The sequence below is a fragment of the Paralichthys olivaceus genome, chromosome 2, assembly GCF_024713975.1.
Source record: "Paralichthys olivaceus isolate ysfri-2021 chromosome 2, ASM2471397v2, whole genome shotgun sequence".
Classification (NCBI taxonomy): Eukaryota; Metazoa; Chordata; class Actinopteri; order Pleuronectiformes; family Paralichthyidae; genus Paralichthys; species Paralichthys olivaceus.
In genome coordinates this window covers 15,739,226-15,759,838 of record NC_091094.1, presented here as the reverse complement: position 1 = coordinate 15,759,838, position 20,613 = coordinate 15,739,226, and the positions used below count along the sequence as shown (strand labels likewise).

Here is a 20,613-nt window from a genome sequence, read left to right as displayed (position 1 = left end):
AAGGAAATTCTGTGTCATTATGTGGAGTTTGGTTCTTCAGACAAATTTGTTCATTATAATGTAAAAAGAAAATCCCAGGTTTGGAAAAAATGCCTCTGAATCTAGAATTGATTACGTTATATTAACCATGGGTGTAACTAGTATGTGAAACTGATCATGTCCTGTGATTCTATCAGGAGGTCCAAGAACCTGGTCTTGGTCAAACTTTATACTTGAACTGTTTAAACCACCATTACCCAAATAAAAGGAAAACGTATATTTAGCTACCTTTAACACTTACATTCTATCTCAACCTGTGTCAGCTCTTTGGGCCTTCTCCATTTGTGTTGTTTGATACATTCGTTTATTAGTTTTCTGCTTGAGAAGAAGCTAACCATGACAAACATTAAGCCAAAGAAAAAAACTCACTCAACTGGATGATAAATATAACCTGTCAAAGGTTTACACAAAGTTTTTTAAAGTTTGCAATTTTCATACTCTAATGAAGACTCCATGATTTGTTCTCTTGTATTATCCAGTGGAGTTTTCAAATATTCATCATGCTACAGAATGTTTCTAACACCAAGAATCTTTCTCTGAACAGCCACCAAAGATTAACAATTGTTGAAGTTTTAAATCGTTAAAAGCACAGCCCTGTGCAGAAGTGGAAATAGTATTAACATTTATAATGTCATCTCAAGATTTTGCCTGAATTAAAAAAAGAAAATTCAAAAACATCTAAGGTCATCCAATTTACATTTAAAGTCATCACCAGCAGAAAAGGTTTTCCATATTAAACCTGAGAGAAAAAGGATGAAAAGGAATCAGAGGTGCAGTGAGTGAATATTCTTTTAATTATTTTTGGCATAATTTGAATCTTATTGCTTCAAGTGTAAAGAGAGAGAATGGATGAGAGGAAAGTCAACAGGATACACAACCATAGAGGAGGAACATAGAGTGGATTCACAGGCAGGATGGGACGGTACTAAAAATACCACGATCATGTTAAACCTGATTGAAGATTAATTTCACCAAATTTGAAAAAAGAAAAAATATTATACATAAACATGTCGGAGACAGGCAACAGCAGCAGAGGACCATTATTTGCTCCTGTGAACCAGATGATGATTAACACACAGTGTGATCAGCAAAATGATGAAAAGTGGAAGAACTGAACCTTTTTGCAATACAGCAGCATTTCAATCAACCTTATTCAAATGAATATTGGATCCAATAAATAGTTTTTTAGACCTTTTCAGTGACCTGCAGTTTACAGACATGGGCACTTCCATCACCCCTCTGGATCCCACTGCACATGTTTAATTTAATAAAGGATCTGTACCCGATCACTTTCACACAGGTCATTTGTTTTTTTTAAACATTTGAAGTTCAGCAAATCAGTATTCTACTGTAAAGTGCCTTTAGTGTCTTGATGACTTGCACAATAATAACCGTTTCTGCAGATCTAAACAAATGTGAAACATTAATAAACAGTATCACAGTAAAAATTTAAAGTCACAGCTGTCGCCAGCGATTGTCATACTTGTACAAATACTAAAAACTTCCAACACACAGAGATCTGCAGGGAAACCTGATGCAAGTGTAGTCTGAGTTCATGCCAAAGCAGCATTGTGTGGAAAATTTGGCATCACAAAACCAAAGCATTTTGTATTCATTTTACTTTGCCATTGTTTACCATTGACACAAATGTTGTGGGAAAAATGTAAATCTTAAAAAGTTTTACAGGTAAATAACAGGTTGTTACAAAAAAACGGCTAAAACAACATAATCACAACATGATCTTAGAAAAGACAAGGTCATTGTTTAATATTCTAATATCAAGAGCAGCAAATCTTAGTTAAGGCTTCATTTTCAACATTCAGACCTTTGATTAAATATTCTAACTACTCAGACGTTTTGAACTATAACACGTGTGGTCACTAGTTGCTCTTGTCCTGACAGGATTTGATACTCCTGCCCTTGATGAGTTTCCCTTTTTGTGACAGTTGGTATCTAATTCCTCCAAAATACACGAATGATCAACAGACAACATATCTAATACCATTCACATCTACAAAGTGTCTTTTCTATGGTGTTTGAAAAATATCCAAACCTCAAAAAAAAAAAAAGTTCTCATAAAGGAAAAGCAGCATCACTTTGATTGATTGAATATTAGGCATTATTTGTAGGGCTGGGTAATAAAACAATATCAATAATTATCGCAAGATCATTTTCATCTAAAGCAAAACAAACAGCAACAAACAAAGGTTCAGTATGTATCGATATCATGTGTGTGCATTGTGCAAGCTTAGTGAGGAAGTCTAATAACTGATCTGACTCAGATTTAAAACAAGTCTTACAACAAGAAATATCATTGGGGCATTTATCTTGGTAATTATTGATATTAGGTTATTCTTTTTATAGTTTGGCTATATTGTCCAGCCCTATTTGTTTTTTTGTTTGTGTTCAGGGTCAATAAGAATGTTCATATTCAAAAATCATGTAGAACTTTCGCTATATATTATTTTTGGACAGGGTTTTGGTTTTGCTGTATCATCTTTTAGGTGCAGATGTTTATGACAAATATTACCTGTATATGTATCAAATGACGGTCCATTGTCTGTAACGTATTAAACACTAAAGTTGTCCCCGATCAAAAGGAACCCAGTCATGATCGTCAAACCAACATTGACTTTGAAAGAAAAACTGACATTTCAATATAAAAATGAAAGTTCATAATGATCATTTGGATTTAGTTCCAACAAATTGTTCTTGAACTTAATTATCCCACAGCACTCAAAACATGTGACTTGCACATTTGCTAATACATATGCAGTCATAAGTCCACCCACACTCATACAGAAGGACAGCGGTCAAGCAGCTAGTTTTACAGAGAGTGAACTCACTGTTCATTCAGTGCACAACTGTTTCTTTGGAAGAACATGATCTGTCTCACCACTGAGTGTCAGTAATACACCGTCAATAGGAAGAACTACATCAGACCTCTGGTAATCAGCACAGTATGGCTGCAGTGTGAGAGTGGTGCCAGTTATCTGTTGATGTTCATTGTTGCTGATAATGCTTCTCTTATGAGGACAGGTGGGTTTTATTTGTTAACTGGAGCCTGTTCTGTTTGAATTTTTACATTCAATATTCTGGCGAGACCGTTTTTTGGCATTTTATTAGAGAATTAAATTGTCAAAAATAGTGTTTTACCCTTTAAAACCTCTGGTGAAACAATTTCAATCAATAAAAAATAATTTCATTATAAAACGATTTTTAGGCACATGTCATATTAACATACATTATTTTGGATAATTCCTGATTCAAAAACAATTCTGCCAGCATGTTAAATAATTCTTACAGCACCAGGGAGCCACAGTGACCTTCAACACTGGAGTGAATTTTCAAGTAACATCTTGGAGCCTTTGCAGATGCGGAGGTATTATTTATTGTCCATTCTCCAAAATGTACCTGAGCTCTGATTTCACCACTTCACCGTTTTCATTTACCCCATCGGCTCAGCCACTGAGGGGGTGCAGGTCCACTCTGACCTTCTCCCCAGTGCTCATCATGCCAATTGTTGGGTAGAAGCCTCCAACCGGCAAGGCCACCTCTCTCCGACCTACTACCTTTCCATTTCTGGTGAAGAACACCTGTTCAAACAGATGACAGGAGACATCATATAAATGTTTGCAGCCAATCTTTAAAAGTCCCTGTTTTCATATTCCGAGACTCTGACAGAAACTCACTGTGACCTTCCTCCCCTCCAAATCCTCTCCCTCGTCCTCCTCCTCATCTTCATTGTTTGCATACAAGTCATTCTGCACCTCGCAGGGTTTGGGAAACACGTCGAAGTCCCAGTCCTCTACGTCATCTGAAAGAACACAGACACAGAAAGACAGCGAGACAGTTAGAGGCTGCAGCACAGGTGAGGCACAGTGCTTGTAGAATGTAGAAACAACATGAAGATGTTCACCTCCCAAACCAGGGTTGAAGTCACGTGGAAACATGATCCCACAGCCCATAATATCCCCTTCAAAACAGCGTGGTCCAAACGCATCCCCAACCCCGCTGCCCTGGAACAACTTTCCATCATCTGTGAAGGACAGCAGGGAGGCTGAGTACTGCATCATGTTTCATTCATGAGACTCTGATACAATTAAGATGCACATTTTAAAAATGATTGCCAATGTTTACATGAATCTTTTTCATCTTGCTGATTCCTGCTGATGAAAGAAATCAAATACAACCTTTTAAATATCTACATAATCAAGGCTATAATCTATAGTCTCCTTTCTGCAGAAATGTTAGCGATGATTTGGTGCCGTTACCAATGTGATCATTTGTAGCATAGTCAATGTGCACACTGCAAGATGTAAGATATGATACTGTATACAAATGAAATGAGATAAAACAAATCGCTCACAACAGGATAATCTAGAACTCACCTGCATGATACGCTATTGACCCTCTGCTCCAACCTGGATGTCTGTTCTTAGGGTAGTCCTGTAAATCCACACAGAATGTTAGGATGCAAGTACATAGTAGTCACAAGTATACACTGTAGTACATCAAAGTATCATGTTGATCTTCCAATTAATGCTTCAAACTACTACGAGATGGAACCTTTGTCATGGTATGGTAAGTGGACTTTTTAAAATGACTTGAACACTGACAATGATGGTTGTAAAGCTGATGTAAATGTACTTTAAGTTGTGTACTGTTTAAGGTAGTAGAGAAATGTAACAAGTAGTTTTTTTGAAACGTAGTTTAACGAGCGCAGTCATGCCGATCATAGTGTTAACAAGTACGTTAAAGTGACGTTGCATAGTTTCAAAAGTGTGTGTAACTAAGTAACCTATGACATAAAGAAATGTGTTCCTAGTATTGTTAAGACAATAGTGACAGAAATGCCATGTTTACACATGTTTCACATTCACTGTTATAAGAGAATGTCTTATGTGACTTTATGTAGTTTTATGTTTGTGGTTGTGTATTTAAGTGAAGTAGTGAGTGCAAAACGCAGAGATCGTGTGAGGGACATTTTTGTTAACACAAATAAATGAGCCATGACTTGTGCAAGACAGTAAACCTTTGTCTCCTCTCTATCAATCCACAGTCCACTGTCTTTATGTTTTGGCCGCACAGTGCACTGTTGCCTGTTGCCTGTGTGCCGCCTGCTAATGGCCTAGATTCCACGAGGTCTGGCGTCGGTAAAAGAAAACTATGCATCATTGTAGTTAATAGGGTACGTACTATGGTGAGGGCTGTTAGCAAAGACAATGATTCAAATATAAAAAACACATCCTGATTTTCTTCTGATTTATTAGTATTTCCTTTTTCCTGTAGAACATTATATATTAAGATTTGTACATGGATTTGAGTTTGTCAGACTAAAAGCAAACCAACATCTTCCACTTTCAGTGTGATAACGATCAGCTCAATCCCCTCTGAACAACAGCTACCGTCTGGATTTCACACAAGAACACAGATCTGATTCCCAGAGGTCTAAAGTGAAGATGGCCCCAAAAAATGAGGTTTTGTAAGGGAAAGGATGACAAGGTTTGACTGGAGGAACAACACAGAATTAAAGCAATAAGGTGTTTGTAATGACTGGGGCGTGAAAAACAGGGAGAATCAGAAGTGACCAAAGGAATTCACCATAAACAATTACTCCTTTATTCAATTTAAGCAACTAAAGAATAACTATAAGGAATGTGTTACCCTGAGAGAAAGAGAGCGAGATTGATTTGAAACACTACTGATGTCTCTTGCGGGAAATGATGGGAGGTGGAACAAAACCTCAGACAAGTTGAGAAAACAATTCTGGGAAAACAACAGTGAAATGAAAAGAGGTCTATTCTTCACGCAGGTCTGAGCTGGGGGTGCAACGCACAGTAACTGATGGCTGAGCTCGACGTTGATGGTGAGAGCTCCACCGCCTCCCCCAATCAGAGAGGGACCATCACAGCTGGCAAAACAGCAGTGTGATTAGAGTGACGCTTGATCAATTAGCTTCCAATAACAGAACAGAGCGAGCGCTGAACATCACAGCAAAAAACAACACGCTGAACCAAACGTCCTTTCATATCTGTCATTTAAATGACATGATGACTGTGTCTGCAGCAATTATTAAGCTGCTTTATTTATATTAAACAGGATGTGCATGAGTTCATGATGATTTCATTCGAGGCCAGAGGTATCTCTGATGTATAAACATTCAACAAGTTGTCTTTCAGACCCACCTTATTTCCAAAATATGGATCATCACTAGCTGTCATCATTTCTGATTAAATACAACGTAACGGAGCCAAATGAATCGGGTTATCAACCATTAATTGCTTAGCCTGAGGAAACGCTGCAAACTTTAAATCTTTTCTGTTTCCTCCTTCTTGTGTGGACACATGGAGCAAAATAAAGCTTTGATAGCAAACAATGGAGACAAACAGAAAAAGGTTCACAGTATCGTAGTTAACATGGTAGGTTAGTATGCAATTGAAACCTGCTCTCTATGGAAACCCAGATGTGGGGGTAAAATGAGACAATATTTATTCTGTTGATAGCTTTTCCTCTTTCAGTCATCCATCACTCAGACTGGAAACAGTGAGCGCAGCAGTGCGTATGAGAACGTGGGATGACGAGGTGCGACAGCAGGGAAACACAGTTTTCTTTGCTGGCAGATAAACATAGAGTTCACACTGCGAGTAACCCAAGGTCTGTCGATGGCGATGGGATCATTACGGTGATGTATAAAACAAGGAGACTCTTACCCTGCGTGCCAGACCCAGGGCGATGTAACACTTCTCTCCAGCATCCGTGATCTCCAGTTCATAGTAGTGGAAGCGTGTGTTTAGAGGCCGATGAGCCTGAGCCAACCCCACGTCCACAATGCTCTTCCCCTTCCCAACGTACTCCAGCAGCTGAGAAACACACACACACACACACACACGCACACGCACACGCACACACACACACAGTTTATAGGATTTATATGAGGAGGACATAATTTAAAAACAGTGTTCAGCTGTAAATTGTTAAGTCAAAGCAATTTTTTGTTTAAGTTGAGTAGGTTTTTGCACCAGACTGTATATAAATATGGATAATATGAAAAGTCCCCAAAAGGGATGTCAAATCATCTGGATCACCCCCTGGTGGCTGGTCGCAGTGTAGGTCATAAACCCGCCCCCTCCATGATGGTTTCTGTAGTTCGGGGTAGTTTTTTCACACTGATGTTTGTCCAAGTTTTAATTTTTATGTCGTCCATCTTTATATATAGTCTTTGGTGTGCACTGACTTAAATGGTCATTTTTTGTAATTAAGCTGCACTATTTAATAAGTTTGACAACAAATAGTCTGATATGATCAATAGTTTTGGTTGCTAATGTTAGAATATGTTAGGCAACTTTAGGAAAATATTGCTATGTGACTAACATTACTGAGTCTGTTAGTTGACTTTGTGAGTCTTCTCTACTGGTGTGACTGTTTTAGTGTTTAACAGAAACCCTTTAACTGTCACTGTGGCAACCGTGGCTGATGTTCAGAAAAGTTACACAGCCTGGCTTAAAGCAGCTTTCCTGTCCCATATAGAAACCTGAGGTCCTGCCCCATTTCCAAAGTAGCTTCTGTTCCACTAACCTCCATAATGCATAATGCACTACTTTCTTTGAAGCTTTAAAAGTGTACTGTGGTTACTGAGTCATTAATTTTGCTTTATTGAATCGATATTCATTCAAATCTGTGCTATTTTAAATAACCCTAATAAATCTTGTCTTTATTAACTTGTACAGGCTAAATGAAGCACTACCACAACTGTTTGTTTCTGTGTGTCAGCTGGGCTGTGTAAAACCACAAGTGGAGTGTGTTCAAATTCTCATTATGACTCAAAATCCGCTCAGTTCCTGCACTGACATGGCTGCTGCTGCCTCCTTCTCAGGTTGGGACAAACAAGAATTCAACAAGATGAGACGCGTATTTTATTCAGACCTAACCCTAAAAGGGATGTGAGATGATCAGTTGGAAAAAGAGGTCAGAGACTGGGACTCGTGCTTTCTAGATCATACTGTTTGGCTTCTACAACCAAAGCTACGACAACAGCAGCAACATAACTGTTTATGACCTCCAGCACTGGAAATAACACCAACAAATATTAATCCTTTCCAAAACTTCCCCAGAAGATGAACATGACCATCTCAAAATAAATACATTAATGGGAAAAAAGATTTATTTTTCTTTAGGGGACGAAGCTGTTCTGTCCAGCATCTAATTCTTAACGTACCTGGTTGGATAGTGCTTCACTTAAAGTTGTCATACGCAGCTAATTGATGTTTAATGTACTACTATGTCAATTCTTGAACATTACATTACTGTAAATAGAAGTGTACTCAAAATTATTCAAAATAATTTGTAGAAGTAGGTTAAGATTTGAAAAGAGAAGCAAGTCGATCAGAAGTTTGAGCAGCAACAGGGCCACACTAGTCAAAATTCTGACTGAACAATTTCACACATGGGCATTTTCATATTTCATGTTTGAACTCTTTGGGAACTCTACATTAGGATCTGTTCTTATAGCCATAGTCATCTCTCTAATTTAAATAATAATTATCATTATCATACCACAGCTTGGTTGAATTTCCTATTGTGATGTGTTCTTTAAATCTAGAAAAAAACACTCAACACTAAGTCCACTGTTTTCTAATTGCCCCACTAATCTGAGCATTCTAGATCTGGGCCTGCTCTCAAGTAGAAAAAGAAACCGTGAGACCAAGATGTACAATAACAAAAGTGTCAGCTTTTATGTCATATTAGGACACGCACATGTGTTAAGTGATGACTTACAGGGAGTTCAGACTGTGGTTTGTGGTGAAAACTGGTCCAGATTTGTAAAAATAAAGGATAAATAAATGTGAGGGTGGCAGGTAATTTGCTCCTGCCTGAAGGCGATTCAGCTGCGTTCTCCTCCCATCGTCTTTCAGTTCAGGTTTTGTGCGTATCGGTGTCTGAGTCACACACAAACACTGCAGTCCTGCTGTCTCAGGGAGGAGTAAACACCTCTATATATGTCTTTCTATCTCAGCAGCTAATACTTACAGTATATCTGAGTTGCTGTTTCAAGACTTAGTTGAAAATCATAATAAGAGTGTTGCTTGTTTTCTTTTCTTGATGTCTGAAAGCAAACAGTACTTAACCATATGTATTTTAGCATTTACCTGGTATTGAATGTCTTTATTAATGAAAATGAATGTGTTGTTTACAATGTTCTTACCGCCCAATAACCTGTTTAAACGCAATACATTCTGATGAAGTTACTCTCTACTTGAGTGTTTTTAATGAGATTCTTTTTACTCTCCCTCAAGTATAATAATTATGAAGTAACAACACTTTTACTTGAGTGCTGTTTCTGTTTACTCAACCCACCACTGGGCAGGACAAAAGGAGCCAAACCAATCAGTGAGCCGCTGACCTTAATTAAACTTTTGTGCACAGTTTTTCTCTAGTTCATCCTCCCGCTGACACCATTACACAGCATGAGGCTTTATGTGGGAGATGACCTTTCAGATTTTATATTATCTTTATTCGCTGTAAAATTGATAGGACTTACCGTGCCGGTCACCTTGACATCATGGAGACGGCCCCAGTCCTCTTCATGACTGTCCACAATCATCTGTCCATCATCCTCCTCCATCCCCCACTCAGCATTCAGGTCCAGCAGCACCTCCTCCCCCAAAGAGTGCATTCCTACAGCGGGGTAAAGAGCTTCAGGCGATGCTGGGATTTCGACACTGCCGACCTGCATGAGCACACATTGAAAAATGGGAAAAAAAGGCATTCACTTTTAAACTTGTACTCATTGAAGACATTCAGTGAAAAGTAAAGTAATGCAAGAATAATGGAGTACATACTTCTTTACCATTCTTGGTAAAAAACACAGTCAGTTGTCCATCATCTGATTCCAGGGATATTCCACAGCCGATTCTGTCACCTCTGCAGCCCTTTGGACCAAACTGCTGCCCCACAGTGTTGCCATTATACAGCCTGTGGAGAGACATGATGAAGAGGATGAACTGCTGCTTAACGTGGCTCATCGTTTTCAGATATTGCAGATGTTTACAAGAAAACTTCAGACGATGACCATTCAGCAAAAATACTAAATAATCGTCAGCTCACTTGTGTCATCTTTCTCCCAGTAAATGTTACAAAACAAAGAAATTATGCTTTTAATGTCTGAAGTGGTGTTAGGTGGGTAGCTAGTTGGGTACCACAGCTACGCAGATGATACCAAACTAATCCTCTCTTTTCCTCAATCTGAAACACAGATAGCAGCACAAATCTCTGCCTGTATGACTGACATCTCTCATGTCTACACACCACCTTGACAAGACCGAACTACTTTTCCTTCCAGGGCAAGTCGCTCCCACCCATGACCTGACTATTAATATTGACAGCTCTGTGGTAGCCCCCACCATTTTGTAGCACTTTGTAGTTTGGCTTTTTTGAAGCAAATTGTACTTACTCATGACTGATGCACTTATCGTAAGTCGCTTTGGATAAGTGTCAGCTAAATGTAATGTAATGTGTTGGAACAGAGGTAAAAGAGGAAAAGCAGACAATTGCCCACGGCCCTAAGCTGAAAGGGGGGCCCCTATGAACAATTGATTACGTTAATCCACAGCAACCACAAATTTGTGAGAAGCCCCTTAGATTCTATGATTGGCTGACACCATGGTCGGAAACCCCTTAATGATGCCCAGTGCCACTAACTTTCTGCCAAAAGCTTTGTTTATTTAGAGGTTTGGTTGAGGAGAATGGGGGGGTTCAGCATAGTGCCCCCTAGTTCCCTTTTGCCTGGGGTCCCCAAAGTGCCTTTGAAGCGTTCCTGCATGTTTGCACTACCTGGCGCTTGTACTGATTGCATCATTCTTTAGTTGAACTCTGAGTCACATTTATCACACTGATAAATCCCAGATGTTTAAATAAAAATCTAAATTACAGGGGTGACCTGGGCGTTAAAGGTGCTGCACCATTAACCGAAACATCCACAGTTCGAATCACGCCAAATGCTACATGTCATTCATTTCCTGTCGTCTCTTAACTGTCTCTAATGAAGGCATAAAAAATAATGAGTCCAAACTTTATGTTAGACACCACAGTGCTTGTGCGATGTTGGTTTCTTTGAGTTCCCAGCAGTGTGAGACTTTTTATGGGAAGTGTTAAGAGTGTATGAGCAAGTTCCTAAAACATCAGATCAAGTTTTATTCTATCACAGTGACTGAAAATTCTTTTTCTAGAAGTAGTAAATGGTTTCCGAGAACTGAGCATAAAACATAAAAGTGTGTCCTGTCATGACGTTCCCTAGTTTGTTTGACTGAGCTCTTCATGAAAACACAAAAGTGCTCTGCTCGCAGTTCCTCAGTCTGTGCCACTACTACACTGTACACAGTAGCTTTTCTATAGGGGATGTGTGAAACATTCACAAAATGTAAAACATATTGAGACAGATTTAGAGTTTTCTGCTGCATGGCCATGTATTGTATCCTTAAGAACGTGTGTAAGTACAGTGTGGGTATAAATACATTTATCAGTGACACATACTTGCCATCATCAGCATGAAAAGCCACAGAATGTGGGAGCCAGCCCGGCTGATGGTCCAGCTTGTAGAGCTGAGGGACCAAACCCACAGCGATCATCCCCCTTACTCCTGTATCGATGATTGTCACCTGCAAAGACCACAGGTGGATTTATCACCAGGACACGAGAGCAGATTTAAATCTTCTTCATTTTGAATTAACGTTTCGTTTTAAATGGACTCTAAAGACAAAAAATGATTTTCCTTAAATTTAAAACAGTAATGTGGCCAATTTTATTAGCGTGCCCTTTAAAATTGGGTTATTAGCAGACTTGAGCATGAGCATAGCCAGAAGCTATAGATATAAATATTTCTTCTGAATTAAATGTGAGGAGTCATTCTACCATTCTTTTTTTAGCGAGAGGATTTAAAGGATGATGTTTTATGTACTTATTTAGTGTAGGAGGCTGTTACAATGTGAGAGCACACACAGAACATTTGCTGAAGAAAATGACACTCAATAGAGCTCTGCCAAGGCCCAACAGCCCCTTACATTGAATCAAACCCAAAACAGATTTCACACACTCCTAGATATCAGTGCCTTTAATATACCTTTTATCATTAAGATCCATGAATTACCCCCTGGGACATTGGTGAAAATGTTTAAAAAACTAAACAAAAAAGCCCTCTCTCACAAAGTCTGCAGCTTGGTCCAGATCAAGCCAAACAAATGGACAGGGGCTAAAACCATAACCCCCCTTGGTGGAGGTTATAAATAGGTTTTGAGCAAGCAAAGTAAAATTGTTTTTAAGGCTTTTATATGTTGCATGCTAACATTTGCTTATTATCAATAAGTAAACATGAGGATCATGAGAAAGTCAATAGTTTTTAGGTATTTATTTAGACATGAACGTGGGTAATGGACAAATTCTGTTTTAATGCCAGGTGCACTACATGTGGTGTCAGATCACTTTAGTCAGGAGGATTCATTTTAGCAGCCCATGACAAAACTTCTGTTTGGACAGACTGGATATAAAGATGGATGACCCGTCTCCACTTCCTCCCACGATGCAGAAATGAAGCCAAAGTATCCTGAATACAAAAGCTGCCATCTTGCACATTTGGAGACAGAGTCTGTGCTGTAGCAATCAGAAGATGAAGCCAGTATTGAGGCCCCATCCTCACACCCGTTCAACCAATCACGAGTCGGTGTCAGCTGTCAATCATGATGTTTCATTGCATTTTTATAGCACATAATTACTAATTAAAACCAAACTAACTGGAAAAATGAACACTTGGACAAACATCAGTGTGATAACAACTACCTAAAATGGCTGAAACCACCTTTGAAAAAGATTTATTTAACGTGTATTTTTACATTTTAGTTTGGTCCATACACTAACACGGAGGAGGTGGGATTTATGGCCTATACTACAGACAGCCACCAGGTGACGATCAAGACATTTTGGCTTTACTTCTGGGGAGCTGAGATTTGATGGAGGGAAAATCAGACTCCACCCCAAAATTTTTATATGCCATTAAATTGTATTTTGCTTTTGTGTTGGCGCTGCTTCTCTTTTCACTTCATGGCCTTTCCAAGCCAACCTGAGCTGGCCTGCACCACTGTTATCATAACTGAATACTGAACATATGACATCATCCCCAGGGAGCCCTAGATGGACGCAGTGCAATCGGAGCACTGCTGGCAAATCCAGGGCACAGAGAAGAGGAAATTTTTAAGATCTTTCCCATGACCTCAACACTGGTGTCATGGGAGTGAGAAGAAGACGACCCTGTTTGTCTGTATCAGTGTTGAACATGCAGATGACCAATAATATCTCCCGTCGGATCTACAATCAGTATCCACTTATATCATGTATTAGCTCATAAGCTCATTTTACGAAATTCGCTTCCTCCCTACTCCTACACGACTGCCACAAAAAAAATGAGTCACACGCAGTACTAAGGTTGAGAGTGTTGGTTGCAGTTTCACTACATGTCAGACCGGGATAGGATGTGCGTGTTTGGCAAGTTTGAACATGACTGATCCGAGGAACAGTCACTGTCCTGAGGCGTTTGTTCACTTTAGTGTCTGGATTAGCAAGAATAGGGGAATAAACAAACCAGTACATGATGTGTAATAAGCTGAGATTTATTTAGTTCTTGGGTATCAGGGGGAGGATGAGAATCAAATCGTGTCCAGTTGAGACACACCTCTGGAGTCTCTCTCTCTCTTTCTCAATGCTTTAAATATTACCAAGATTTTTAACTAACCTCGTTTCATTTTTGTAAGAACAAACTTATTGTCTGAAAAATCGGCTATTTGAATCTTAAAGATAGATATTTGCTCATTTTTATGTTGGCACTGAGACAATTAATTCCATAATTTTAGCCATATATGATTTGAACAATCAGTAATTACTGAACGCCCAGGCTAACCACACATTGTAAAAAGAGCTGCCAAGTAATTTCTTAAATCTATTTCCAAAGTGAGAGATCTGTGTTCCTCTGATGTGTGCTATTCTCAGGAGGTGTCATGATTTATTTTTCCATTACAGTGTAAGAAGATGAAAGCGAGCGGTCAGATGCGAGAGCCTGCCAAGACTCTTCACCTCACTCTGAATGAAGGAAGTGTCCTACATAATGTATAGTAATGAAATAAAATGAACACTAAATAATAATCTTTGGAACAAGAAATGAATGTGTATCATCACTTTCTACAGAGGAGATGTGCTCTCAAAGGACCAATCACACCATGACTTTGAAGCAAAGCCAATAGTATCAAACATACAACAGACTGTTTTGACTACATGTTTATTCTTTGGTAGGTTTCTAAACTGTTACTTGAAAACCAGTGATGAAAAGTCCAAACTTTGATTTTCTCTATAATTTTGAGAGGTCTCGACATTACGATGTACAGTGACTTGAGATAACGTATGTTGTGATTTGGCATTTTATAAAAAATAAAATTAATTAAATTGTGGGACAGTGGGTGTCCATCAACATCACACAACAAAAGCTACTTGTTCGCATATTTAACTTTGTCAAGTTCACAACATCACAAGTCAAAACCCTTTGGCCTTATCTTTTCACTTCATGACCTTTCCAAGCCAACCTGAGCTGGCCTGCACCACTGTTATCATGCATCAACAAATGCTCAAGTAAGCCCGAGTAAGGGCACAGTCACCCTTATGCTAATGTGTGAGCGGATAACCTTCGATCACACAAGCGAGGGGCTGAATATTACATTCACAAAGTGTGGCTTTGCTTGGAGTGAACTTTGATAATATATTTGCTTTGCATTTCATGTGTGACTCTAATATTGGGGCAGACAGATGCCTGTCACTGTGGTAATGTGGCATAGTTATACAACATTTAGCTGCAAACTTGTAATTAGACCTAGCAGCGTATGCTCATTACACAAAGCAAACGTTAGCATGTCCTAAGTATGCTGGGACATTGCTCCTTTTAAATGTACACTGTGATACACAGAAACTGGAATTTTAGAATGGCTCAAAAAAAAATCTCAGTTTTAATTATTTAAAACCCTTTTTGCGTTTAAAAGAGACGCAAACGTAGAGTAAAAAGATTATTTTGCAAAATATCCACAAAAGTGTGGAAAGGGCACTAATGAAGTTGTTAAGTAGTATGGAAACCCCTTTTTGTTCTTACAGACGGCATCCTACTTCTTTAATGCACCACACCACATGTGTGTGTGTGTGTATATATACTATATATATATATATATGTGTATGTGTGTATGTATGTATGTATATATACGTACATATTTACATTTGGCATGGCTAAAAAACATTTCATGTTCACTCCGTTACATAAAGGAAAATCCAGCTGATTACAACAGGCTTGAGTTACAGTTTGATGAGGGAATCAATCTGAGATACAGCATGTGGGCCAAATACATGATGCAGCCTCTAGCAGCTACGCCAGGAAACTTTCATGTGAAATCAAATCAGGAAATAACTTGTGTAGCTGTAACCTCTCCTTGACTCTTTTTTATTGTCACTTCTGTGTCAAATTAACAGTCATGTGCTCAGAGTAAGGGTATCAAGACTTACTTCAAAATAGCGATTTCTTCTTGACAACGGACGGGCAGCCACAAAACAGCCAACTTCATCTGAATTCCCATGATACCTAGATCCCAACAGAAAAAAATATTACGATGATAATCACTTCTGCCAAATACAAGTGCGATGCCGATTCAGCAGGCATCGAGCATAAAACCAGGAAATGAACCACGTGACTAGATCCAGTTTGAACTCTCACGTTAGCATTGCTTATCACTGATACCTGAGTACGTCTCCGTCTCTCAGCATCCGTTTGAGCCGCTCCCGATATCGCACTGCTCGCACCTCACGGATTTCTCTGATTCGCCTCCTCCAGTTCAGAAAGCGATAGTGAAGGTTTATGTCGTCCATGTCTGAAAATCATTACAATCTAGGACACAGGGAAACAAATAGACAAGCTGCATTACTGCTTAAGATAATCTTATTAAAAAAAATAATATTAAATATTATTCCAGAGACAGAAGGCTGGTCTTTAAATTATATTTATATATTTTTTGAGGATTATTTAAAGATATTTTCTAGGCATTTTGCCTCCATTAACAAAACAGGAGACATGAAACAGGGGATGAGGGAAAGACAAGCAGCAAAGGCCCGGGTCAGAACCAAACCCTCGTCCGCTGCAGGAGGACCACAGCCTCTGCGTGTCGAGCACCAGCAGATACCCCATGCCTGATGATTTCTTTGATTAAAATATTCAAACAAAGGTTTTTTGTGGTTGTTCAGTCACCATAATTGAACTTTAAGGCCAAAGCAGCAGTTAAGTTACATTGCACAATAATATGCAGTCTAATAAAACAGTTTCTAATCTTCAGAAATGCTTCCAATGATGAAACATACAACAAGCACAGAGATCATGACAAACAGCTCAAGGACAATTAAATGTTGGTGCAGTCATTAAAGCTGTGAGCAGAGGGAGGGCAAACACCTTTGACCACAACATCACCACTGTTGCCTGTGACAACAAGAAGGCCGTAGATTTGATCCTCAGGCCAAACACTTCTCCTTTGTACGTTTGTGTTTTTCCACTTACGTTTAATCCCACATTCCACAGACAAGCAAAGGCCTGGACAGTGACTGTACACCTCCTTGAGGCATGAATGTGAGTCCCCTGTTTGTAGTTCGCCCTGTGATGGTCAGGTGCCTCCCTTGGTTGTTTTCCACACAATGTAAACTGGCTTCAGACTGGATCTTATGTTGATGTCAGTGTGTGGGAAACACACTCAGACTGTGTGGTGCATTTAGACTTTGTCTACCTGAAATAGTCTAAACCTACAACATTTCACTGATATTATACATTTAGTGTTGATTATATGAAGTTGGCTTCCAATTAGCAGCTAGCAAACTTAAAACCAGTCTTCAGGTTTGTGAAACCGCTTTCTTATTTGTGACAGCAACACAATGTCAAAGTAATATTTTTCTCAATCCAGACCACATCAGACCAGGTCTAGCTGAACCCACTATACTTGGACTATCCAAAGAGTGTTTTTTAATGTGGTCTGGATGGGGGAAAACTGTGAAATAGACAATTTTATGTTTTTTCAAATGAACTACAGGTTTTACATCAGAAACATTCTTTAAAACATTCTTTAGCTTCCTCAAGTTCAGAATGAACAGGTTGGTTAAGGTGTCTTAGAACTGGTCTGATGTTGTCTAGTTTGGAAAACTCTACTGTCTTATAACTGCAGAATCAGAGGTTACCCAGAATATGGTCACATATTTGTACTTTTTCAGCCAAACACACCTGAGTCCTTGCCCTGAGTCTGGCCTACATGTAACATGACCATCAGCCGACACTGCTGGTTACCAGCCGGGGTCAGCCACGGACTGATTACTTTAGCAGTGTTATTAATCTCTCAATTAACCAAATGATAAATGACTTCATGACATGTCAGGAAATTGTGAACATCAGTCTCAAGTTTCTTACACCAAGAGGCTGAATTAAAAGCACTTGTTTACCTTTACATTTTCTGTATTTAGAGTACAATAATAAAATTCACCCCAAAAAAAGTAATTGGAACAACTTTTTAATGAATTACTTGACTGAATCATTTGTGAATTATCAGAAGAGGTAATGATCATTTTCTGTCAATCGTGGTTGTTTGATTGAAGATCAGTTTGCTTGTTATGAGGACATTTTGTTTTTCTTGAGTCTGAATCATTTCCTGCCTCATTACTGCTGCTTTAACTTTCAGCAGGCAAATATTGTACTTTTAACTCCACTACATGAATTTAATAACTTTATATATATAATGACATACAGTATGTTATTTACAAATAAGCAATTCTACATAATAGGCACATATGTACATAATAAGTACTTTATTTGAGGTACTTAGAGTATAGAAAAGTATATTTTCATACAAACACAAGATTGAAATTTAAACTACATGACGCTAACACACAACAGCATGTTTGTTACTAAAGTAATGTGTCTGAGCACTTCTTCCACCGATGTGATCTACTTCCTTTTTCCTCTGTCCGGTTGTAGTACTCAAGTGAACGTACTTAACCAGCTGTTGGGTAATAAGTACAAATACATCTTTACTGGGTGTTTACACTGGATCAATACTTTACAGGACACAGTCTCTGTAGCGGGAGGATATCGACGTTTCGTTTTAAAGAGCCTGAAAATGTCTGTTCCTTCTAAACCACGAGGAGTAAAGGGAAAGCATTGACTCGTTCTTGTAAGATATCAGTGATTTAAACTGAATTAACATATATCTAGCTGGTGAGCAGTTTTTACACAGTAAACAAACAATGGAGCTGATGCCTCGTAGTGTTGTTGTTCCGTGTTCACTTCTACAGTGTACCATTTTACGAGCCTACCTTGAAGGCAGCAGCACATTAGCCGAACTACATGGCCGGTTTGCTGCTTTCAGCGTCTTTACGTTGTCGCGCTTTGTGGCCAAGAACATGACGTAAACATGAATATACCTGAGGTCAGAGCCTCGCCATTAAAGCCCCTCTCTCTTACACTGAGTCCTTACTGTGTTAAAATCTCCGGCGCGTCGTCCTTCGCTTTATCTTCCACTTTTAAGGACGTGAAGTCTGTCACTCTACTCCAACCTGCGCCGCCGGAAGTCCCGCCTACGGATCCCTCATTCAATCACGTCACAGGATGAGTACATATTGAAGTCCTTAACCTGTGCAGTGCTGTGTGTGTGTGTGTGTGTGTGTGTGTGTGTGTGTGTGTGTGTGTGTGTGTGTGTGTGTGTGTGTGTGTGTGTGTGTGTGTGTGTGTGTGTGTGTGTGTAGGTTAGGGGTTAGAGCTATTGTTAGAGTTACAGCAAATCATGTTTGGTCCAGCACTTTAAATGTCCAGACATTTAGTTGACAACGAGCTAAGTTTTTAATGCTGCACACTTTGTTTTTTTATATCACATCCTGATCTGTAGAGAATGGCATTTCGCTCATATGTAGGCTATGCTGCAATGAGTATTGGGGAAGTTACAAATAGATCTGAATCTGAATCTGAAGAATCAAAACAAAGACTGGTTTTAATGAGGTAAAACTTCATTTGGTTAAGGTTAGTGCTAAGGTGTAAATTGGTCATGGTTGGGGTTTAGGATGCAGTTTTGGTTTGGCTGCCCACAATAAACGGAATTGAATGCACTGTCCAGAAAGTGCAATGAAAAAGAAATAAAGAAAACCTGAATTAAATAGAATCTGTGGATTGTGTGACGTTGAGATCTGGACTCTGTCAGGGTTCATATCATCTGCTGCAGGACTCCTTGTTTTTAGGGAACGTTTCTTCGTGACTCTGGTTGTATGTCTGAGCTCGTTGTCAAGCTGCAGAATTAAGCTGATCAAAGACACAGATCAGACGCCTCCCTGATGGTACTGATGATAAGAATCTAAACATCTGAAAAGCCTGAATCATTTTCAGAGTGGAAACTAAGTTATTATCATTATTGATTAATCTACCAATTATTTTCTTGATTATTCTTGTCTTTTAAAGTTCAGAAATGTGAAAAAACATGTCTATCCCCATTCCCTAAGGCCCAAACAACAAAATAGCAACCTAATATTTATGTTCTGCCCATCTAGTTTATGAACAGACTTTCTATTTCAGCTTTGACATACATAATATATGGTATAATTTGAAATGTAGAAATGTAAATAAGAAAATATTTATTGATTGAATTAAGGAGTGGGAATGTTTGCCTTTGATGATAAATCCAAGTACCTCATCAGACTGGGGCAAAATATCCTAAGACCTTAGGAACAAACATGGGGTGAACCGGACAGGTGGAATAATTATTGAAGTCACAAACTATAACCACAATTTAATGTAATCCTTCTTGCACTTATGTTCACATACCCAGTCTAACCTGAGTGATCAGGCTGTTTTCATGTTCTTTTTTTTCTCATAGTCATCATGTTAGATGAACTGGCAGGCTAGTAATTAATGACTGTAGAAGACAAGCTGCCAGATTCTTTCATCCTGTCTCCTACTTTAAAGTGTTTGTGGCTCACACCCAGTGGAATTTACAGGGTGGGCCTTTCTGCCTGTGGCTATTAATGTCTTAGTCATCCAGCCTTGAGTGGCACACCTTCAGCCTGGCGTTGTCGGCCAGTTCCTCTGAATCTCCAGCCCCGCAGTTACAGACTTTTGTAAAAACACCCCGTCAACAAAGTTCGTGTAGTGGTAGCTATTTAAAGGGTTAGTGTTAGTATCATAAACAAGAACAAAAATGGTGGATGAAACTTAATGTTTACTCCTGTTACTGTAACTAGGTTTCTTGTATTGTTTTGAGTACTTTATGAGGCAACACATTCATTTATACATTTTTAATATATGATTGTAACTGACCTTATGTTCTAAACTACATATCAAATCAATCTCATAGAACTACTATGTTGTCAGCTCATTATAAACTGCAAAGTGCTGCAGCAAAATGATTTGCTGTTGAGCCATTTGCTTGATAAAAACTGTTATGTAGTGTATGATTAGTGTAATCATATTCAACAGACCTATTATAG

At 38.9% G+C, this 20,613-nt stretch overlaps 1 protein-coding gene across 2 annotated transcripts; it reads right to left on the bottom strand.

Moving 5' to 3' along the window:
• Window positions 1-810: 810 nt before the first annotated feature.
• Window positions 811-18,738, bottom strand: LOC109628958 (SPRY domain-containing protein 3-like). Of its 2 annotated transcripts, none has more exons than XM_069538612.1 (11): window positions 18,618-18,738; window positions 15,854-16,000; window positions 15,622-15,697; window positions 11,572-11,696; window positions 9,882-10,014; window positions 9,581-9,769; window positions 6,753-6,902; window positions 4,431-4,488; window positions 3,959-4,078; window positions 3,732-3,856; window positions 811-3,635 (listed from the first exon to the last, which is right to left on the bottom strand). In XM_069538612.1, the coding sequence occupies exons 2-11, from the start codon at window positions 15,979-15,981 to the stop codon at window positions 3,501-3,503; spliced, it is 1,239 nt and encodes a 412-aa protein (XP_069394713.1). In that variant the 5' UTR covers window positions 15,982-16,000; window positions 18,618-18,738; the 3' UTR covers window positions 811-3,500. The 2 variants fall into 2 exon arrangements, with proteins under 2 accessions (XP_069394713.1, XP_069394720.1); XM_069538619.1 differs by having other exon boundaries at window positions 18,605-18,726.
• Window positions 18,739-20,613: the final 1,875 nt, after the last annotated feature.